This window comes from Sinocyclocheilus anshuiensis, unplaced genomic scaffold (assembly GCF_001515605.1).
Source record: "Sinocyclocheilus anshuiensis isolate Anshui unplaced genomic scaffold, SAMN03320099.WGS_v1.1 scaffold234, whole genome shotgun sequence".
NCBI classification, from domain to species: domain Eukaryota; kingdom Metazoa; phylum Chordata; class Actinopteri; order Cypriniformes; family Cyprinidae; genus Sinocyclocheilus; species Sinocyclocheilus anshuiensis.
In genome coordinates, this window is record NW_015544165.1 from 1,766,265 (window position 1) to 1,790,397 (window position 24,133).

The 24,133-nt window shown below is 36.5% G+C and overlaps 3 protein-coding genes across 4 annotated transcripts; 1 reads left to right on the top strand and 2 right to left on the bottom strand.

The window, feature by feature from the left end:
• Positions 1-47: 47 nt before the first annotated feature.
• Positions 48-18,465, bottom strand: LOC107695807 (limb region 1 homolog-like protein). Of its 2 annotated transcripts, XM_016495861.1 has the most exons (17): positions 18,103-18,464; positions 12,663-12,747; positions 11,135-11,168; positions 10,565-10,704; positions 9,338-9,441; positions 9,113-9,236; positions 8,864-8,932; positions 8,634-8,698; positions 7,971-8,043; positions 7,719-7,799; positions 7,561-7,637; positions 7,396-7,473; positions 7,006-7,170; positions 6,826-6,892; positions 6,048-6,209; positions 5,097-5,182; positions 48-1,417 (listed from the first exon to the last, which is right to left on the bottom strand). In XM_016495861.1, the coding sequence occupies exons 1-16, from the start codon at positions 18,163-18,165 to the stop codon at positions 5,109-5,111; spliced, it is 1,461 nt and encodes a 486-aa protein (XP_016351347.1). In that variant the 5' UTR covers positions 18,166-18,464; the 3' UTR covers positions 48-1,417; positions 5,097-5,108. The 2 variants fall into 2 exon arrangements, with proteins under 2 accessions (XP_016351347.1, XP_016351348.1); XM_016495862.1 differs by lacking the exon at positions 5,097-5,182 and having other exon boundaries at positions 48-1,502; positions 18,103-18,465.
• On the bottom strand, positions 3,731-5,087 carry LOC107695808 (limb region 1 homolog-like protein). The gene is made up of 4 exons (XM_016495864.1): positions 5,081-5,087; positions 4,713-4,877; positions 4,533-4,599; positions 3,731-3,916 (listed from the first exon to the last, which is right to left on the bottom strand). The coding sequence occupies exons 1-4, from the start codon at positions 5,084-5,086 to the stop codon at positions 3,750-3,752; spliced, it is 405 nt and encodes a 134-aa protein (XP_016351350.1). The 5' UTR covers position 5,087; the 3' UTR covers positions 3,731-3,749.
• Positions 18,466-18,943: 478 nt separating the features above from the next.
• Positions 18,944-22,605, top strand: LOC107695753 (dnaJ homolog subfamily C member 22-like). The gene is made up of 4 exons (XM_016495783.1): positions 18,944-19,105; positions 19,555-20,121; positions 21,933-22,225; positions 22,352-22,605. The coding sequence occupies exons 2-4, from the start codon at positions 19,581-19,583 to the stop codon at positions 22,496-22,498; spliced, it is 981 nt and encodes a 326-aa protein (XP_016351269.1). The 5' UTR covers positions 18,944-19,105; positions 19,555-19,580; the 3' UTR covers positions 22,499-22,605.
• The last annotated feature ends 1,528 nt before the right edge of the window (positions 22,606-24,133 follow it).

Sequence of the window (24,133 nt, forward strand, 5' to 3'; positions counted from 1 at the left end):
AAAACGTTCCCAAACATTCACAAAATATCTTACATTGTGTTCCACAAAAGAAAGTCATACTGGTTTGAAACAACATGATAGCAAGTAAATTATGACAGTTTTCTTTAAACAATGATTTACGTTTACCTTTGAATAGCTACATTACTGTAAATGATACTCAAAGAAAAAGAAAATCTGTTTTATACAAGTATAATGTTATTAAAATATGGGTGAGAAATGTGTAATGATGGATTTGTGGCATACTGTCCTCTACTGACCACTGCTTGAAGGACGTTTAAAAAAATATGCTGATACAGAAACAAATTCATAAATAACAGAATCATACAAAATAATAAACATGTGTACACCACAATACTGCTCCATATAAAACGAGTGATTATTGAATCGAAAAGTCCACATTTATGAAATCCCAGCAACGTAGTGTCTGTGAAACAGGAAATGGTCATGTGCGTTGATTGTCCCTCTACACAGTTCAAACCAAAACATATGAACTAGCCAAACTTTGACCATATTGCCCGAACTAGGTGTTCTTAATTGGGCCAAACCCCTTCTTTTGGTCATCAGCACAAGTTTTTGAAAGGAAGTCAAGTTAGATTTGCATAATTGTGTCAGCGTTTCATAATACAATATTGTACTTTAAAAAAATCACATATTAAATATAACAAAAAAGGGAACAAAATCCCTAAACATTCACAGTTGTCTTGGCATAAAACTTGAAATCGCCGTCAGCCATCATTTTTAAACATACATTTTAAAACCTAATCTCTACAAAAAGTGTATTTTACAAGCTAGAACCCCATTTGTTTCCTCACAACAAACATCATCTCCAAGATGTTCCACTTTCATCCCTTTTCTCAGGTTCTTCACTTCATTTAGAAGCAGACAAACCCCATCAGACTGGACTTCCAATGCCTGTGTGGTGTAAGGACCCACAGTAATTTAATTCATTGGATGACACTAAAAATAGTGAAGGGGATGCATGGGGGGCCCACCAGGACAGAACTCAACACTCTCATTCCACCACCAGGAAAAGGAAACGCGGTCATGGCTGTGATGTCATCCTCTGAAATAGCTCTCCTGTCTGGATGCATGTCAAAGTCCTCTGTAACCATTGTTCATTTCTCATATGCCGTATGTTCAAGGCGTCCAGTGATTTGACATCCCTTTATTAAATGCAGTAATATGATTGAATATTACTGAAGTAAACAATGCATAAACCTGCAGTTGCAGAATCCCACTTAGGAGGTCCCATCGGTCGATAAATATTGTCCAGGCAACGTTTGTAAACAGCTTTGGTGCCTATTCACCTAAAATGGACCAAAAATAGCACTGGTCCAATTGGAGAAATCCACAGACTGGGAGCCAGAACCTTCTCCAGAAGGTAAAGGGCTTCAATAGCCAATTATATCTCAAAAAGCTGACCGGTCTTCAATGAATCTTTGAGAGTCCATTGGCTAGGAGTAGTTTGAGAGGGATGGTTGATCGAGGCAGTCTGTGGAGACCTGGAGAAAGGAAAAAGGACAGTAAACAACAGAGCGGTAACCTTGATCTAACCACCAGAAAAGGTCATTTTGGCAGGCGATGTTTGGGTTGAAAGCAAACCAATCAATCAAAGAACAAAAGCCAGTTGGGAGAATAAAGAAAAAGAGATGCTATCTGAAGATGTTCTATGTGAGCGAGTGTGTGTGTTCACGTTCAGCAGTCTTGTTTGTATTAGGTGGAGGGCGATGGGCGTGTGTCTTCCAGAAGGAGTTTGACGCCCTGAGGTCCCCAAGGAACCCTTCTCCCCTTCTGTCCCCTCTCACTTTCCTGAGACAATTGTGCTTTTTCTATCTGAGGAAAGAGACCTACCCATAGAGAAACATGGCCTGTGCGGGGAACACCTCACCCAAAGACTAACTACAAACACTGGCAAATGGCAGCGTAGCACACCCCTTGTCCTTTCAAGATACAATGTGTACATGCACAAATCTTTCTCCTGACACATTTTCCTTGAGATAAACGTTAGCATTAAGTGTTACAAAAGGAATGTTGTGAGTTCAGTACAAGTTAAAGACAGCATTTGTGGTGTAATGTCTAAAATAAAGGGCTTTAAAAGTATATCCACAGGTCTTAAATATTATATGTATTGTATTAAAAGAAAGTTATTTTTAAATATATTTATGTTTAAACATAAAAAATACACACATATACATTTTTACATACATATAGACACACACACACACGTGATATAAATAAAATAAAATATAAATAAAAAATATATTTAAACTAGGCAAAATTATAATTGGTAAAAATAAATAAATCAGCATGAGAAATGCTATTCATGGAATGCTTCCATCTCAAATAAATAAATAAAAAGCAACTAACCAAAGGCACGGATGAGTTCTCTTTGCAAGGCCCATGTGACTGTGTTGATGAGGCAGGCGGATGTGAGTCCAGCAAAAAGCATGTTGTACAGGAAAACAATGTGGAAACTGCCAAGCCAGTTATACCGTCCAAAGTCTCCAAGCAGATCAAACCTTGTGATTCCTGCATGCAATTAGAAAGAGGAACATAACCTTATAAAGTTTAATATTTTTCTAATTGTATTACATAATAGAAACATATTGCTGAAATATTGCTATTTAGTGCCCTCTAGTGGACAGACAAAACAGCATTACAAATGGAACTCTTGCCATTCATAAAGTTTGACAGGTGGACCTTAAGTATCCATTTATTAAATGTTTTTGTTAATTTGATTATGACTTTAAACCACCAATAAGAGTATAGGGTAACACTTTATTTTAAGGTGTCCTTGTTACACATGTTACATGTACTTACTATTATAATAACAATTAATTATGCATAATTACATGCAAGTAACCATAAGCCAAACCCAAATCCTAATCCTAACCCTAACCACATAGTAAGTACATGTAGTTAATTAATATTACTCAGTACGTATAATTGCACTGTAACAAGGACACCTTAAAATAAAGTGTAACCGAGTATAGTGCTCTAAGATACATTTAACACAGTTTAAATAAAACAATTAAATGATGCTATCTGAAGATGTTCTAGGTGAGCGAGTGTGTGTGTTCACGTTCAGCAGTCTTGTTTGTATTAGGTGGAGGGCGATGGGCGTGTCTTCCAGAAGGAGTTTGACGCCCTGAGGTCCCCAAGGAACCCTTCTCCCCTTCTGTCCCCACTCACTTTCCTGAGAGAATTGTGCTTTTTCTATCTGAGGAAAGAGACCTACCCATAGAGAAACATGGCCTGTGCGGGGAACACCTCACCCAAAGACTAACTACAAACACTGGCAAATGGCAGCGTAGCACACCCCTTGTCCTTTCAAGATACAATGTGTACATGCACAAATCTTTCTCCTGACACGTTTTCCTTGAGATAAACGTTAGCATTAAGTGTTACAAAAGGAATGTTCTGAGTTCAGTACAAGTTAAAGACAGCATTTGTGGTGTAATGTCTAAAATAAAGGGCTTTAAAAGTATATCCACAGGTCTTAAATATTATATGTATTGTATTAAAAGAAAGTTATTTTTAAATATATTTATGTTTAAACATAAAAAATACACACATATACATTTTTACATACATATAGACACACACACACACGTGATATAAATAAAATAAAATATAAATAAAAAATATATTTAAACTAGGCAAAATTATAATTGGTAAAAATAAATAAATCAGCATGAGAAATGCTATTCATGGAATGCTTCCATCTCAAATAAATAAATAAAAAGCAACTAACCAAAGGCACGGATGAGTTCTCTTTGCAAGGCCCATGTGACTGTGTTGATGAGGCAGGCGGATGTGAGTCCAGCAAAAAGCATGTTGTACAGGAAAACAATGTGGAAACTGCCAAGCCAGTTATACCGTCCAAAGTCTCCAAGCAGATCAAACCTTGTGATTCCTGCATGCAATTAGAAAGAGGAACATAACCTTATAAAGTTTAATATTTTTCTAATTGTATTACATAATAGAAACATATTGCTGAAATATTGCTATTTAGTGCCCTCTAGTGGACAGACAAAACAGCATTACAAATGGAACTCTTGCCATTCATAAAGTTTGACAGGTGGACCTTAAGTATCCATTTATTAAATGTTTTTGTTAATTTGATTATGACTTTAAACCACCAATAAGAGTATAGGGTAACACTTTATTTTAAGGTGTCCTTGTTACACATGTTACATGTACTTACTATTATAATAACAATTAATTATGCATAATTACATGCAAGTAACCATAAGCCAAACCCAAATCCTAATCCTAACCCTAACCACATAGTAAGTACATGTAGTTAATTAATATTACTCAGTACGTATAATTGCACTGTAACAAGGACACCTTAAAATAAAGTGTAACCGAGTATAGTGCTCTAAGATACATTTAACACAGTTTAAATAAAACAATTAAATAATTCAGCAGATTTTTCCCTTAAATCAGTGCAGAAATCTTGGCCTACAAAAGACTTTAAAACCATGTCGCTATTAAATAACATTTTACAGTAATTTTAAAATACTTACCCAATGTGCGGGAGAAAACAGGCAAGGCTGAACTGAGTATTAAAAGAGAAACACAGTTCCCTATAATCTGTGGAGAGACAAAAACGACAATTTAATTTGACTATAAAGAGCCACCACATGTGAATGTATAATATCCAATTCCCACAGCTGTTTTATGATGAGTATGAGAGATCTCTGTACCTGTGTGAGGGTTGTGTCCTGTGCACGTGGCAGCAAACCGGTGAAGAGTGGAGAGCTGTAGAAACCGACAACCGAGGAGACCATGAGATACAAGATGATGACCACCTGCACTGCAGCTCCCAGAGAACCGAACATGGAGAATGAGGCAAGGCCCAAGTGAGGGTCCTGCAACAGAAAAAAACAACCATTGTGAGATTATGATAATAAATTATCACTGCAATACTCTATGGACTACTATTATAAGGCTTTAGTAGCACACAAGGCGGAGTAAATTAAATTACAAAAATGTCCTTGAATCTTTTTCCATTAATTACTTTTATAGGTCCATCTAATGACAAATATAAATGCGCTATTGTCATGCATCTCACCTCCATTCCTCTAAGCACTGATCGCTCTTCAATTAATCTTTGAGAGTCCATTGGCTAGGAGTAGTTTGAGAGGGATGGTTGATCGAGGCAGTCTGTGGAGACCTGGAGAAAGGAAAAAGGACAGTAAACAACAGAGCGGTAACCTTGATCTAACCACCAGAAAAGGTCATTTTGGCAGGCGATGTTTGGGTTGAAAGCAAACCAATCAATCAAAGAACAAAAGCCAGTTGGGAGAATAAAGAAAAAGAGATGCTATCTGAAGATGTTCTATGTGAGCGAGTGTGTGTGTTCACGTTCAGCAGTCTTGTTTGTATTAGGTGGAGGGCGATGGGCGTGTGTCTTCCAGAAGGAGTTTGACGCCCTGAGGTCCCCAAGGAACCCTTCTCCCCTTCTGTCCCCTCTCACTTTCCTGAGAGAATTGTGCTTTTTCTATCTGAGGAAAGAGACCTACCCATAGAGAAACATGGCCTGTGCGGGGAACACCTCACCCAAAGACTAACTACAAACACTGGCAAATGGCAGCGTAGCACACCCCTTGTCCTTTCAAGATACAATGTGTACATGCACAAATCTTTCTCCTGACACATTTTCCTTGAGATAAACGTTAGCATTAAGTGTTACAAAAGGAATGTTGTGAGTTCAGTACAAGTTAAAGACAGCATTTGTGGTGTAATGTCTAAAATAAAGGGCTTTAAAAGTATATCCACAGGTCTTAAATATTATATGTATTGTATTAAAAGAAAGTTATTTTTAAATATATTTATGTTTAAACATAAAAAATACACACATATACATTTTTACATACATATAGACACACACACACACGTGATATAAATAAAATAAAATATAAATAAAAAATATATTTAAACTAGGCAAAATTATAATTGGTAAAAATAAATAAATCAGCATGAGAAATGCTATTCATGGAATGCTTCCATCTCAAATAAATAAATAAAAAGCAACTAACCAAAGGCACGGATGAGTTCTCTTTGCAAGGCCCATGTGACTGTGTTGATGAGGCAGGCGGACGTGAGTCCAGCAAAAAGCATGTTGTACAGGAAAACAATGTGGAAACTGCCAAGCCAGTTATACCGTCCAAAGTCTCCAAGCAGATCAAACCTTGTGATTCCTGCATGCAATTAGAAAGAGGAACATAACCTTATAAAGTTTAATATTTTTCTAATTGTATTACATAATAGAAACATATTGCTGAAATATTGCTATTTAGTGCCCTCTAGTGGACAGACAAAACAGCATTACAAATGGAACTCTTGCCATTCATAAAGTTTGACAGGTGGACCTTAAGTATCCATTTATTAAATGTTTTTGTTAATTTGATTATGACTTTAAACCACCAATAAGAGTATAGGGTAACACTTTATTTTAAGGTGTCCTTGTTACACATGTTACATGTACTTACTATTATAATAACAATTAATTATGCATAATTACATGCAAGTAACCATAAGCCAAACCCAAATCCTAATCCTAACCCTAACCACATAGTAAGTACATGTAGTTAATTAATATTACTCAGTACGTATAATTGCACTGTAACAAGGACACCTTAAAATAAAGTGTAACCGAGTATAGTGCTCTAAGATACATTTAACACAGTTTAAATAAAACAATTAAATAATTCAGCAGATTTTTCCCTTAAATCAGTGCAGAAATCTTGGCCTACAAAAGACTTTAAAACCATGTCGCTATTAAATAACATTTTACAGTAATTTTAAAATACTTACCCAATGTGCGGGAGAAAACAGGCAAGGCTGAACTGAGTATTAAAAGAGAAACACAGTTCCCTATAATCTGTGGAGAGACAAAAACGACAATTTAATTTGACTATAAAGAGCCACCACATGTGAATGTATAATATCCAATTCCCACAGCTGTTTTATGATGAGTATGAGAGATCTCTGTACCTGTGTGAGGGTTGTGTCCTGTGCACGTGGCAGCAAACCGGTGAAGAGTGGAGAGCTGTAGAAACCGACAACCGAGGAGACCATGAGATACAAGATGATGACCACCTGCACTGCAGCTCCCAGAGAACCGAACATGGAGAATGAGGCAAGGCCCAAGTGAGGGTCCTGCAACAGAGAAAACCAACCAATGTGAAATTATGATGATAAATTACTACTGCAATACTGCATGGACTACTTTTATGATGCTTTTGGATGTTTTTAGTACTATATGAGGGTGAGTAAATTGAATTATGAAAATGCCCTGAAATCTTTTTCTGTGAATTACATTTACAGGTCCATCTATGAATCCTGAAAAGACAAATATAATTGGGTCATTTTCATGCATCTCACCTCCATTCCTCTAGGCATAGCAGACTCATCGAAGAGCAGTTCGAGCACATGGAAACACACCATCAGCACAGACACCGCCTGAGAAAGACCATAAATGTGGTTTTAGCACAACGGTATAATTGTAGCCAGAATAAGTATTCTGTATTCCATAAGGTTTACTCTTACAGTTAAAGCTAAAAGCAGCAGCATGGCCACTGGGTATCCCAGGTTGCGTTGCCATGGAGACGCTCTTTTCCGCAACTCTATAATGGAAGCAGCAAGGATGAAGAGCAATTCATGATTGTTAACTGATGTATTCGACACTCTGAGAGGCATGTTTGTACCTAAAGCAATGCGTTTGGACTGCACACTCAAAAATTCGTTGTTGATGGACTCTGTGTTTGCACTAATCCAACAGGTGTTACCTGAAAGAGAAGGAGTGTATAAGAGTTTTGGAAATGTAAATCCTTGTTTGACATGCCAATAAAGCTTCTTTGGACATTAAAAAGAAAATGAGAGAAAAGAGAAAGAAATCTTTATAAGGTGGGGTCACTTCCTTAGCAGCCAGTATGCCTTTCTCACATCATGATACTCACTTTTCAACTTCCTGGACAGAGAGGCCTCTTCAAACACTGTGCAGTTCATGGTCTCTTCTAGGTTCTCCAACAACTTAAAAAAAAAAAAAAACAACCTTCAAACATTTGGCGCTCAGTAAGATTTTTTTCATCTCAAAGATATTAATACTTCTATTCAGCAAGAATACATTAAAAGTGACAGTAAAGAAAGTAAAGACATGTATAATGTTAACATTTAAAATAAATGCTGTTTAACTTTCTATTCATCAAGGAAAAATATATATCATGGTTTACATAAAAATATTCAGCAGCACAACCCTGAATCATTTTCAACGCTGATAATGATAAGAAATATTTCTTGCACATCAAATCAGCATATTAGAATGATTTCTGAAAGATCATGTGACACTGAAGACTGGAGTAATGGCTGCCAAAAATTCAGCTTTGCCATCACAGAAATAAATTACATTTTAAAATATTAAAATAAAAAATAGCTATTTTTAGTTAGTTTAGTTATTTAGTTTTAATTGTTGTAATAATTAGTGTTTTTATACCTATTTTTAATCAAATAAATGCAGCCTTCGTGAGTGTAAGTGACGTCTTTCATAAACATTCATTTTCATACCGCCTGTGCAAATACATCTAAATCAAAATGTAATTTTAACAGGTATTATGTCTACTTACCCGAGGTTTGACCAATAAGCTCCCAGTGATGCTAAACATACGTGAAAGCCCAAAGGGTGTGCACACTATAACAAAAAAAAGAGAAAGAAATGAGATGCAAGAAATATATAATTACAGGACGTCAAAGGCAATAAAATACCAAACTAAACGTTAACATCAAATGATTTAAAACAAAAAAACTATAACCCACCAACAACATATAAATAGTATATACATTTAAACACACTTACACAAAAGCAGCAGAACTCCAAAAAGTGAGATTCCAGAATAAAGATGGGGCAGGTAATATTCCCACAGGTCTGAAAAGCACAAGAAAAACAGAAGACTGTTAATAAGACTATTTCTTTATCTTGCGTTTATACAATTAAGAGGAAATTTTGGAGTCTAGCTAGCATTATAAACTGTGCTCTATTCAACTGAAGGCAATCAAAGAGACTGAACAAGTGCAGTGCAAAGTCTCTAATGTTACACAGCCTCACCATAAAGACTCTCACGTGCGGTGTTGAGATGGAGGAGGGCTGATGCCACCCACACAATGCCCAGCACCAGCAGACTGAGGAGCAGCAGCATCACGGCAGTCTCATAGACCCTCGCCATAATGCCCTTTCAGAGGAGAAAACACACATAACAAATGGACATCAGATACAGAACGGAGTTCAAGTGCTCTGGATTTGCGTTCACCATTACACAAATGACATTTTTACCTTTTTCGACCCAGCAAATCCTTCTGATTCAGTAAAGAAATAGGCAAATGGCATGAGGAAGACCAACGAAAGATTTGAAAATAAGAAGACTAGGTTCCACAAGCCTGAAACAGAGACATATAGAGAATGAGTAAGTAAATGACAAATGTTGTAGTCTTATAATAAAAAAAGCAAAAACCCACAACCTGCATGATAACACACCAATGTACATTTGTGGTTAACACTACTGTTCAAAAGTTGAGGTCAGTAAAGTTTTTTTTTATTTTTTTTTTTTACTTTTATTCAGCAAGGATGCATCTAATTGATCAAAAGTGACAGTAAAGACTTTTACATAGTTAAAACTTTATTCAATTCAGTTAAAAAACTGTATTCAACATTGATAATAACAAGGAATGTTTCTTAAGCTCCAAATTAGCATATTAGAATAATTTCTGAAGGATCATGTGACACTGAAGACTGGAGTAATGACTGCTGAAATTCAGCTCTGCCATCACTGAAATAAATTACATTTTAAAAATATAAAGTTAAGTCACCTTTATTTGTATAGCGCTTTATATAATACTGATTGTGTCAAAGCAGAAATTTAAAAAAAATAATAATTTAGTATATATGAACAATATTTAAAGTTATGCTTCATATTGTGTTCACAAGAACTAGAGGTAAACAATTGGAATACAAAGAATACATCAAACTTACACACCACTAGGGGGCAACCATGTGCCATACTAACTTCAACTCTTACTAGCTCTTCATCTAAAGTGCCATTAAGCTTTTGTTCTGTTTATTATTCTCAGTTGGTCTGAGATTTCTTGGCTAATTCTATTGTGATCACGTACAATCCTCAAAGCTTATGAGGTCTGGTGTTGCACGTGCACTGCAAAACACTGGAAAAGGCATTTCACCATATGCCTACAAACTTAATATCAAAAGTGCAAATAAAAATCTGGATTTTTACAAACAGTAGCCTTAGATTTACAGCCAGAACATTTTATACTCATGGCAGACTTGCTGCCATGCCCAACCCAAGATAACACAACACAGAGCCATTAGACATTGTGGGAAAGACCTCGTGGGAAAAAAATATTAACGTCTCTGTTCAGATTGGGCAACAAAATACTATTTGAGAAGTTGTAAATGAATTCGATTGGTAACTCTATTGATGTTATAGTCACATAATCCACATGTGCAAAGCAAACTTATTAGTTATTCATGTGTGCATGAATTTACCACGGATGAGCGAGCCATTGAGCCACTGCATGTAGTAACTGTGTGGGAATGTGAGCAGAACTTCATTGGACAGAATGGAGATGGGCAGAAGCAGCACTGCACATACGGCCACTGAGAGTGTGAATGTACACAGCAACAACCTGCAGAGTGAGAAAAACAGTCAAAGAAGGGTGAAGATGTGTTTTGCAGCCTTTTACTTTGACATAGTGTCAACTGTGAAAGGAGGCGGTTTTTAAACGCCACGCTGGAGACCAAAGGGCAAACTGTCCACTTACACTTATTCAGGGCAAATAAAAAGCAAAATAGCAACCAGTAGGGTGTCCTCAGCAGCCTAGTTTCCTTAAAGTCAGTGTGAATGGCTGTGACATGTGCTATTTTACTGCCTTAACGTGACATATTTCTGAGTGAAACAAGATATTCAACTACTTAAGTAGGGTGGGAGCTGATTTTATGCATTTGGAATTTATTGGATGATGAAAATGGGATGTTAAATGCTAGAAAGGATCCAAACTGAATTTGAGTTTACTTACCTACATTAAGAAATAAAAAAATTTAAAAAAAATAACTTACGCAATTTTGTTGACAGTGGCATCCTCAATGTCATCTGTGGGCAAAAAAGGAAATGAGTTTGTCACCACAACACCATCCCACTGCAGACACAGTTCAGCCTTGAAACTAAATTGAACAAAATGACAGGCTCCCACAATGAGCCAGATTCATCATAAAGCTATTCAGTGAAGTAAACATAACACTTTTAAACCCTTATTTTAAATACAAATATTTGTAAGAAGCCTGGGGAAGCCTTCATAGTTAGATTTTTCATTATTGCACATGCAGGAAAATAATATCCGTTTCAAGAGGAATTGTGCTTACTAACAGGGATGGATTAAGAACATGAGGCAGAGAGAATGAAAAATAAACCTCAAACATTCACATGTGAGAAGAGCAAAACATGCCCAGTGTGACAGAGCTGCAGGGTAGATATGTGTGACATTTCCTGGGAGTGCTCGAAAACCTTACGCAAAACAGGTTCTCTGCACATATTCTTCAAAACAACCAATATGCAACTGAAGAAACTGCTTCAGCCCTCCACAACCGGTGCACATTTAGACTAATGTCTTGTAAAGTGATTCTGTTTATGTTCCTATATTAGAATATGCATGATAATGGTTTGGCTGGCAGTTGAGTACACAATGTTCTTTAAGTGTGTGTGTAAAAGGACGTTCTTACATCCGTCTGCATTATTTTTTAATATTTGATCATGTAAGCATGTGCTAGATTGAGGTATTTAAATGTTGCGATGACACAGGAGCAGCTGTGCTCATGGAGACCCAGGTTTCCCAGAGCTTTCCTATCAGCTCTCCACTGACCTATATAATTATAAAAAATAAAATAAAAAAGATAAATAAATGAAAAATGATATAAGAATTGTTATAATAAAAACATTCAAGGCTGTTTCACTGCATCTTGCTGTTTTATTATTAACAAATATTTCAAGACCTACATTCTGTTCTGCTTTATCTAGCTGTTTTGGAACACAAGAATGCATTCTCTGTGGATGGTTCCTAACAATCCTTCAACAGTCTAAACAAGCCTGATGTGTTTTGCACAAGTCAGACACTAGAAAAAACATCCCTCAGATTTTCCACTGCAAGTAGGTATAGCAGAACCGGGAAAGAGCAGAGAGTTCAATTCTTGGGGTGTATACCAAAACACAAGGTAATGTTCTCTTATGAAACCTCAGGCAGTGCTCGGGCAGGGGGCCTATGTTTATCTCACGGGAACATTCCTCACCCCCACTGCTGCCCTCCCTCAATGTTACATAACTGCTGTTGACACCAATCAGAAGCTTTGACTCTTCTATTCTGAAGATGATTTCTACTATTTAACAAATAACACCGAATACTTCATTATCCGAGCATGACTGGGTACCAAACAAAACATTTTTGGAAAGTGCAGGAGCATGACCGTGTCAGGTTGTGCTCACCAACAAATGTTATTCAGCTCTTAGAGCAGCTAAATCACAGGTGTGCTTTGAAGGACTAGACTGCATGAAGCCAAACAACTGCAGAGGTTCCGGGGGTCACGTTAAACTTACCAGTGACAAACTCAGCATTCTTCTTGAAGTGAGTGAGAATGAAGTGCGACAAGATGTAGAGGCAAATGAAAAGCAGCACGCAAATCTAAAATGAAGAAAACAGAAGAACATCAGTGCAATTTGAAAACATTCAAAAATGTACATTATTTACAGACAACATGACGTACGTAATACACTGCAGCTTGTCATTCAAAAAGTCTGAAGAGAAGAAAAAGATTTTAATATACAAATATAAAATACAATGTACAGATCTATTTTCAGAATCAGCTTTATTGCCAAGTGTGTTTACACACACACAAGGAATTCATCTTGGTGTCAGGAGCTTCCAGTACAGAAAGTACAGACATACATATAATTTAAGGTAATACAGTCAAATAAAAAAACACTAATAATAAAGTGAATAGACAATAAATAAAAAAATAATATGGTATTAAAATATAGAGAAAAAGAAAATATCAACAGAATTGTGAATGTGAATATGTGCTATTTACAGATGAAAAGTTTTAATGTACAGTCAAAGTTATTTGTGCAGTCCTGAAATGTGTTATGTGTTGTTCAGGTGGAATATGGCCTGGGGGAAAAAGCTGATCTTGTGTCTGGCTGTTTTGGTGCTCAGTGCTCTGTAGCGCCGACCAGAAGGCAACAGTTCAAAGAGGAAGTGTGCTGGGTGTGAAGGGTCCAGAATGATTTTACCAGCCATTTTCCTCACTCTGGAGGTGTAAAGTTCTTGGAGGTTGGGAAGGGGGGCACCAATAATCCTCTCAGCAGTCCTGACTGTCCTTTTTTAGCTTTCAGAGTCCTTTTAGGAACATTAAGATGTTCCTACACTTGGTCTCCAGTCAATTTCATTACATGTGAGAGCAGTGTGAACAATCTTCAAAACTTTTCATTTCATGTTCCACAAAGGAATAATCACAATCTTTCTTGGAAGATTGGGTGTAAATGTCACTTTGCAGAATATCAGAGATGACATACATTTTCACAGACATCTGCAGTATGAGTCACGCAGTTAATATGAGCAACACAATCATCAACAGGCAGCGACAAGACATGCTGTTCAAACACGCTGTTTAAATGTGTTGCCAATTTAAGTTATCAAGGACACGTTAGACAGAGAACCTGTAACGGAGCAGAGGTCATGAAACACACTCCAACACAACCCCCTTATCACTGACACATGCTGCTGTACGCGGTCCAGATTGTCTTTACAGTTCTGGGACATAAGAGCTCCTAATCAAGGACATTTGGTTCTTAATGATAACACACAGACTGGTGATGGGATAGGACGGGACCAGTCAAAGATATTATAGAAATAAATTTCATATTGATAAAAGATAATAGGAAGAAATTCATTTAGTGTCCCGGAATATTAAAAATAAAAACAGAGGAATGTCCCTTCTAGCCAGCTGTCCCTTTTCTTAGGAATCTGAATTACAAATGAATAAAATATCCACAGTACAGACTTGAGAATGAAGGTATCAGCACCAGATGGAGGATGAAGATTAACAGCTCAAATGCAAATGAAGAGTTACAACTAGGATTAGGTAATAGATTATACACAGTAAAGATTTACAGGCAAATTAGACATTTACAGTTCACTTAGAGATTTATCACAAAAACTTAACAGTTAGTCATATTTAAAATGTTAATACTGCTAAACATGTATACATTATTGTTATGCTATAATTACTTGCATAATAATAATACATTTTCATTTTATCAATAAAAATGTTAATAATAAAGCAATTAATATAATAATAATATAGCACTAATAATTTTAATAATAAAGTAATACTAATAATATATCAATGTTTATATATTATAATAATAATTATTATTATTATTACTACTACTATAAAGTATTATTACTACTGACACTGCCCAAATGTATTGCTTGTTGTCAATAAAGCACCCTAGAATTAAAATTATTAAAAATAAGCAAATTCCTTAAATCATAAGAGCCAAAAACAATTGTAGTGCTGCAACATCTCAATATTTGACCAGAAGAGAACAAACACAGTAGTGATGCAAGAGAAAAACAGTAGAAAAATGTAATGTTTATGAATTAATGAAGCATGTCCAAAAGAGTTGTGAAAAAAAAACAACTTTGTTTACCCTGAATTCTTGTCGATGACTCATTTAACTTTAAAATAAACCTACAAAGCCACAATCTCCAAAAATCAGATGAACACATTTCCTGTACCATGCTGGCCTCAGACTGCTATTCTTCAATATCTCTTTTGGCACTACTTTAACATGGAGGAAGGGTAATGCTTGACTCTTCTCATCCTGAGAGAGCTGCAGTGGCATCTGTCCACATGACAATAATAACTTTCTAATTCCATGATTAACCTTTATCCTGATTTCAGATAGAAGATCTGCATGTGGAAACAATACTTCTGAGAAATTAAACAAAAGACATGACGATTGAACACACCTTATAGGTCTGATGTATGGGATATATTGAGTGAACTGAAGGGGAAAAAAAACAATTCTGAAGCACCATATGTCCAATAAAAGAGAGGAAGAATGACAGCAAGAGGAAGAGGGATAAGGGAGGGGACGGGACAGGAAACTGGGATTTTGTCTTCAAAGTGCAAACAGCAGTGAAAACAATTGATCTGTGAGATAGTATCACTAAACCTTTGAAAGGTGTTCACACAGATTTGTTTGCTCAGCGTTTGAATAGTTTGTTTTCATTCGACTAAAACAGAATATGCTCAACCAACAAGTTAAAACAGTCAAGCTAAAATATTGCATGTCAAAACTGAAAAAGAAGATTGCGGAACAAAACTGTTGGATATAACATGAGAATACATGTTATATTATTTTGAAATTTTGAAAAATACCTCATCTATACAATGAAAGTCAGTGGGGTCCAAAACAACACTGGACTCAACAGACTCTCATTGAAAGTATCTTCTTTTGTGTTCCACTGAAATTCCACATAAGAAAGAAACGTCATACAGGTGTGGAACGACACTTTGTGACGACAGAAATGTCATTGTTTGCACAGTATCCCTTTAAATCCTTTCAAACAATCAAAAGGGTGGACAAAGACAATATTTACCGGTCCCTGTAGGTCAATAAACAGAAGATAAGAAACTAAATCTTCTATTTCACTAATCTTATTTGGGCAATGGTGGGCATGTTTTCAAACCTATTCATCAATATGGGTCAATGTTATTGTGACTGACCGAATAATACGAGTGTAATTTTAGTATGAACAGGCAACCAGGCCATCTATATAGTGTACTTGCTGACATTCATATATATAAATAAACAAAGTTATTTATTCAAGTTAGGGCTGCACGATAAATCGAAATCGCGATTCGACAGAAGCTGCGATTGTCATGCGTATCTTTCAGTGAAGCACGGTTCTGTGATCAGCAGTAAATCTCCATCCAAAGGCCAGAGGGCACTAAAATGCGCATGACAATCGCATTCGATTAATCGTGCAGCCCTAAGTGAAACAGCCTATTTAGCAAAACAGTCAGCTATAGCATGACTGTGAATTGACACAATGAGAAAACAACACTTGTGGTGCCCTGGGATAGATTAGCGAAAGAACAGACGCATGACAAAAATACTAATAACGTGATTTGATCAGAGGTACTAAACCCATTACTAGATAGGATTAGGATAGAACTTTGGGAAATACTAAATAAAAAAAATTCAAGTTGGTTTTCATGAGGAACAAACAATAATGTGTCCATTCATTAAGAAGATCACTTCTTAGTAAACACCTGCAGGCGTGAGTACAAAACCCTCTTTTGTTGAAGGCCAAGTAACACGTTCAGATATGCACCTTAATACACACTGAATTCCTTGCACATCTACAGAGTGGGAACCGCACCAATTACACTACTCCCTCTAACAGACTGTCCCTCCTGAAGGTCAACCAAGTACAAACCTGTGACATAAACTGGTTTACAAGTGGACATTCAATAGCTCTGAACAAAATGTATTTAATTTAGGTGGTAACAACTCATGGTAACAATTCTATCAACTGTTTGATGTTAGTTCAAATATCCTGAAATAAAAAAAAATGCAATAAATTACATTTCAAACCATTACAGTTATTTTAAAATATAAACAGCTATTTTAAATTGTAATAATATTTTACAATGTTGTTTAATTTGCTGTATTTTTTATCACATAAATAGAGGTTTGGTGAGCATAAGAAACTTTCAAAAGTAGCTATATGTAGTACGAGTATATATCAAGTCTGGATCAAAATACACAGACATTTATTTAAATCAGTGGTTCTCAAACAGTTTCTCTTCAAAATGCAGGTCTTACATTGGGCATCAAATAGCAACCCAACACAAGACAAACTGTTTTTCATACAAAAGTAATAAAAAAAAAAAATGCATTATTAATTAATTAGTATTACAAAATTAATTAGTATTACAATGAACTATACAGCATGGAAAATGAATGAATATGAACAATGACAACTTAGATATAAATAACAGCATAGGTGTTATTTAGCATAACACAGTGAAGAATCATCAAGCCTAATATTCTGTTATGTCATTTTACTGAATGAGCCAGTCTGACTGTACGTAAATTGTATTGTACGGATCTTTGTGCGTCAAAAACAAAAGATATGCGAAGCATTTTCTCCACCCTTTTTAAAAGCTGAATTGACATTTTGTTACCCTACCTACAAAAAAAAAAAAAAAACATGGTTGTTTGCATTTTTTATTAGCAATTTTACATTTAACACTTTTTTTCCCTGTAGTCTGTGATTACAGTCCAGCGATGTGCTTTTAGGTCATGACCCACCAGTTGAAAACCACTGATTTAAATTATAAATCCCAGATAAGCATCTGCAACAGGGATCAATCACCATGACAGCATGAGCTCTGTGGTGCCCATGGCCCGCGGCAGGACAATAGGTCTGATTTACATTATCTGGTGTGACCCATCTGGGCATATCACATTTTCTGGGAGGATTACAGCTTTGCATCACAGACAAAAACAGAACAGAATAGTGTATAAGAGTGTATGCACTTAAAATATCTGAAAGTAGAACTTTTGTTTGCATAGAAAAAGAAATGAAGTCTACAATGCCTACGACTGCTTCAAGCAGATTATGACTAGAATTTTGAGCTGATGTATTACATTGTCATTTAATATATAGTTTTAGGCCAGTTTTTGTAGCTAGTGAATTACATAATCTACCAGATTATCGGTTTAAAAAAAAAAGCACCAAATGTATTGTTCTAAAATGCTGAGTGAGATACATTGTGAAGGAGTAAAGGTTAACTCCAAAGTCTCGCTCTAAGGTTCTTCCGGTCTGAAGTTCAGTTATAGTTATTAGGTGTTGACATTTTCAGGACAAACACTAGGGCGCATTCAAAACTGTAACACTGCAAACGGTACTTCATTATAATACCTTGTAAACAAGAAAAGCAACGAGAGGGAAACTCACAATGGTTTCTCGGACTCGGTTGTGGAATAGTTGCTCTCTAACCGTCACGTCTTCTGTTTCCATACTGTGAAACCATGTCTTGGCGTGTTCTGTTATAAGTTGTAAAACATTTGAGTATCCGAGAAGATAATAGCCTACGTGGAAACTTGTCTCGCGTTAAAGCGAACGGACGCTTTCCACCTCCAGACGCATCGCGGTTGCTCTAGCTGAAATCACTGAGTCAACGAACTACTCCTGTTTTGCTTCAGTGAGGTGGATAAATTCTTTTTAAATGATTATTCACCTGCTAACAAGGAAATTATTAACTCTTCGAGTCAGCGTGCTCACAGATGCTCCTCAAATGAATTATTCAGACGCTCTCAAACTCCATCTACTGGAGGGGCTGGACTGTGGGAGGAGGAAGAGGCGGATTTAAGACCAATACAACTTGATCAACAGTGCACATTTGCAGACCCTAATGAATGATGAATGATAAATGATAAAAAGATAAATATATCAAAATATTTGAAAGACTTTATATCGTAATGGGGGAATATATATATATATATATATATAAAACTAGATTTTGGGCTCGTAGATTTTGGACTACATTTTTTATTTTTGTCTATATATATATATATATATATATATATATATATATATATTAGATAGATAGATCTTAGCAGAAATGTGTTTAAGGGTGCTGTCTCCTCAGGAGCATGGTACAGCATGTTTACACTGTAAAAACATATTTAAGAAGTCTAGTGCATTTTAGTAAATGTCTAATGTTCCATGTCTGAAAAGTTTACTCTTTACAACTGTGTCATCATCAAACCAAAGTCCATACTGATGCAAACACAGAAGTCCATAGGTTATTATTTTCTGAAAGTGAATGATTTAAATGTTAAAGTGATTATGCTGTGATCTATTGCATGCATTCTTACATTTTAATGCTAACCATGTTATAGGAGTCTTCTAAAACAATCTGGTATATGAATGAAGCTTGATCTCTCAGTTCCTGCACGTAAGAGAACAGTGAGCTGTATGATTGTATAACTTGAAAGCCAGTGATATGGGTGATATGAGAGAGTGAAAAGAGAGATTATCAAAAGCATAAAACCCAAAAATGCCAATTCTGTCATTATTTACTCACCCTCATGTTATTCCAAACCTGTATGGCAAAATGTGCTTTTCTTGTTCATACAGTAAATGCAGACCAATGCTATCAAACTCCAAATGGAAAAATGCACCATAAACGAAATAAATAAAACAATATTCCATATATATTCCATGCTATATAGTCTTTTATGATAGATTTACATGAGAAGCAGGCGAAATTTTTCTCTTTGGGTGAACTATTCCTTTAAAAACTGTATGAGATTCACATAAAATGCTTGTTCTTAAACTTTATTACTAAGCACTTTTCATAATCATGTTATTGGCTAAACTTGACAATTATTCACCTTTTCCAAGCTCCTGTGTGCAGCTAGAATGACCTTATGGCTAAAAATGTCATGATCACATATGCCTTGTGGGAAATGGGTGGCCCACTTGGACTTCATCACATTTACCTGGGCAGAGACAGCCATGCTCTTCTTTGGATACTAACTTTTGGAGGTTTTGGCATTGGCTGGGCAAGAGAGTTCTTCCGTATCCCATCGTACATGAGCGAGGCGAACCATGCCGCAGAGAGAGCCCCCGTTAGACGTCCACAAGCCACTCCACCACCACCTGTAGGCCTGATTCGGTTCACCGGTCAGATTTGTGTTGGTATTTACTTCGGCTCTGTGGCTTTAATAAGCCTCAGTTCTTTTAGCTTCTTCTACTTCCTAGTGCTGCCACTGAGCGTAGCTGCAGGTATTCATCTGGTGTCCTCTGTGGGCCAGCAAACCTCTGACCTTCAGAAGACCCTCATATTGTGCATCATCACATCATCCATCTTCTATGGCAGCAACCTCTCTCCTCTGCCCATCAGCATAGCTGGCAGTGTTACCGCTGCGCAACACAGCACGTTCAAACCTCTGAGGCCAGAGCCACTTGGTGAGATGCACTTTACATATGCACATTTTATGCATGTCAATCCATAGTGAATGTTCCAAGAACTTTGACTAACACTTTGGCAAGATTCTCTGAAACGTTCTTGCACTAAAGTTAATAGAATGTTCATTCAAAGTTATTTGGTCTCTATTTGGTTCTCAAAATGTTAGCACAAAACGGTATTTATACATAATTCATGGAATGTTTTTTTCCCCAAACATTTTATTTGGTTATTTGTCTAACATTGTTCAATGCTAATCCTTTTTTCAGATCGTCCAAAAAACATTCAAAAGTAACAGTCCCATTATGTTTGCAAAATGATGAAATGGAATGTTCCCTCAACATTCACATAACCAATAAAAATTTTTTTTTAAAACATTTAAAACACTGGACCTGGAATGGGAACGTATGCAAAACTTTCTTGTTACTTCAGAATCTACACAGGTAACGGGGAACGTATGGCGTTATTTTAATGACAAATGTCGAGAGCGCATTATTGTAGCGCGAAAGCACATTAATACAATGCGCGAGCGCGGATCTCTCCGCTCGCGCGCGGATTTCCTTTGCTCTCGCACAAAACCGGATGCGCGCGCTCAGATACACGCTGCTCTCGCCCAGAGAGAGTGCACGCACTTAAAACGTGTCTCTCCTCTCACTCAAACTGTCCTGTGCACTCTCAAATCTCGCTGTGCTCATGCGCTATAGATATTAATTATTTTCGCACCTGAATTAAATGTTGTCAAAAGTTATCAACCAATCAGATTTCAAAGATGGATCTGTAATTTCTTTACAATTTAATACTACTTAGTCATAATATTAGAAATGAAACGGGTGTTTGGATGATTTGTAAATAACCTAGTTTAACAGTTTGGTCAAACCCTTCTGAACGATCTAAACAAACAAAAAAGCATATGATTCTTAAAGTTCATGTGGTCATATAGGTCTATATATATTGTGTACTTGGATTGATATATATATATATATAAATATATCTTCTGATTTAAGACATAACTAGTTAGATATGGGTCAGATGCACTATTCCCTAAACCTATACTTAAGATTTGGAGACCAAATATAACACTATAATGAATTTTTCATATTTGCCATAACATTACTACATTATATTATATGGGTTTAATTCATTTGCAGACAATGTAATTACATGTAACTGTCATATAACTGTATATTCACTGTTTTAGAGAAGAGTGCCATTGAATAATCCGCGCGCGAGCGGAGAGATTCGCGCTCGCGCATTGTATTAATGTGCTTTCGCGTTACAATAATGCGCTCTCGACATTTGTCATTAAAATAACGCCATAGGAACGTTCTCAGAACATTCTGGAAAGGTTATCTCAAAGTACAATTAACAAACATTCTTCTACTATGTTAATAGAACATTCATTTAAAGTTATCTGGTCGTGAATAATGTTCTCAAATTGTTAGCACAAATACATCATTCATTTATTGTTTAAAATGTTTTAGTTGGATGTTTCGCTAACATTTTGTAAATGTCTGAACGTTAAAAGAATGTTAAAAGAACGCTCAGAGAAATTTCTACGGTAACATTTCCAAAATGTTTGCAAAATAATAAAATTGTATGTTCCTTTAACAGTTCTATAATCAACAGGGGTAAAAAAAGTTTTTAGATAAAAAAAAAAAAACGGACGATTTGAACATTCAGAAATAAGGTTTTCATAACATATTGTGAATTCTTAGAACATACTTTTGTTAGCTAGGGAAAGTCTTACCTTTGGGTTACATCATGTGCAGTGCAAGACTGTTTAATTAAACCAGTTTGTGTTAATCGTCCCAAGGGCCCCGTCTGTATCGTCTGAGTTTAGGTGTGCTGGCTTTCTCTGCTCCGCTGGGATACTGTGTTTTCCACAACACCACTGCCACATTATACTACATATCAGACTGTTTAGCGGCCCTGCTTGATTTCTTCTGGTTCATTCCGTGGCTCAAAGGACTCCTAGAGTATTTTTTGCTGTTGCCGTATCGTCTGCTATGTGTCCTGACAGGAGGGGGTTTCTACGAGGAAACCTGGAAGAAGATGCTAGAAATAATTCTCAATGAGTATAGTAAAAAAGAAATGGAGGCTCTGAAGGTGAGTTCAGTACAGTTTAAAATGGTCAACAGTGTATATAATATTTATAGTTTTCACTTTGCAGTGTTTTTACATATCAGAAGGTAAATAATGGATTTTGTCATTTTAATATTTTCTTACAATCAGATACTATCACTGTCAGAAGAAGCTTCTCTGGAGGAGGTCACTCGCAGCTATAGGGAACTGGCTCAAGTGTGGCATCCAGATTACAACCCCAAGCGGCAAGCAGAGAGAGGCACAGCAGATGTTTATTCAGATCCAGGAGGCATATGAAATACTTCTCAACAGACATAAGACAAAAAGGAGAAAATGATCTTCTTAGGAAGACGTCACATACTGTTTAAAAGACACAGATGTAATTTTCACATACTTGAGAGAACAACAGGATATTTTTATCTTGATAAATCTGATGTAATAAACGTGACCCTTTCTAAATAAAAAAAGGTTTCTCATTTGTATTTAGAGAAGTGCTCCCTCGAGGAGGACAATTTAGGATTCTCTGCCATCTTGTGGTAACATTAAGTATTAAAAGAATTGTTAGCGTCAAATCTGCGCTCAGTGCCGCTGACAACGCTACAACGCTACTGCTTTGGGGCGTGTCAAATTTAGGGCAGAGCACGCCTCTGAAAAACACCCTGTTTACGTTTCATCTTCTTCCTTTCACAGCGTTTTTCGCTCTACATTTGCATAAAATCGAGGAATGCCCAATCTTTTGACGCTCTCAGCCGCTGTCAACGCTTTCTCCGCGCCGCTTTCAATCCCATAATACACCGCGCGAGCGTTTAAGCTCAATTTCCATAGGAATGAATTGAAAACGCTCGCTCCGCTGCGCTCGCTACGTGCCAGTGGAAACGCACCGTAACACAGCGGTCTTCCACAGGGAGTTGGCGACCCCAAGGGGTCTGCAGTGGTACTGCAGGGGGTCGGCCTATTATTATTATTAGCTATTTTTTTTGTAGAAAAAAAAATGCAAACAAATCAACAAAATGTATATAATAATTACTAAAATAAAAGATTATTGTTGATCTTAGGCTTCTGGAATGGATGTAGATTCGTAAGAGTGAGTTGAAGTAGGAGGGTGCTGAGCCTGTGGCTGTTCTATTTGCAAGCATCAATGACTTGAACTTGATGCGAGCCGTAACCGGTAGCCAGTGCAGGGAGATAAAGAGAGGTAGGTGTGGCGTGGGCCCTTCTGGGCTTGTTGAAGATCAGACGTGCTGCTGCATTCTGAATCATTTGAAGAGGTTTGACTGCGCATGATGGAAGTTCAGTCAGAAGAGCATTGCAGTAGTTCAGCCAAGAAATGTAGTCATTTATTTCATTGTCAGAAATGACAAGGGCCTGGACTAGAAGTTGTGCAGCATGCTCTGTTAGGAAGGGCTTGACCTTTCTGATGTTGTGCAATGCAAACCTGCAAGATCGAGCAGTTTTTGCAATGTGGTCTTTGAAAGTTAGCTAGTCATCAAAGATTACACCAAGATTTTTGACCGAACGTGATATAATTGTTGATGAACCTAGGATATGAGTAAATACTAAATATAAGTATATTTGCTATATATTTACTAGTCTAAATTAGTATGACTCTGTACATCAAAACAGAGTATTATATGACTCTGCAATGTACACATCATAGCCAAGTATATAAATAAACTAATGTGGAACTATATGCATGTTACTGTAGGACAGGCCTACATAACAGCAACAACAACAACAACTACAATAATGATAATAATAATAATATGCACACTAATGAAATTATTAATGGTTTTAGAATTTAGAATATCGTGAATGTAGCCTATCATTTTGATCTAATTATACGTTCAACAAAATCCCAAAAACGAAACAAATATTAGGCCTGTTACCTTACACAGGGAAATGATTAAGTGTTGCTTTAAAGGGGTCATATGA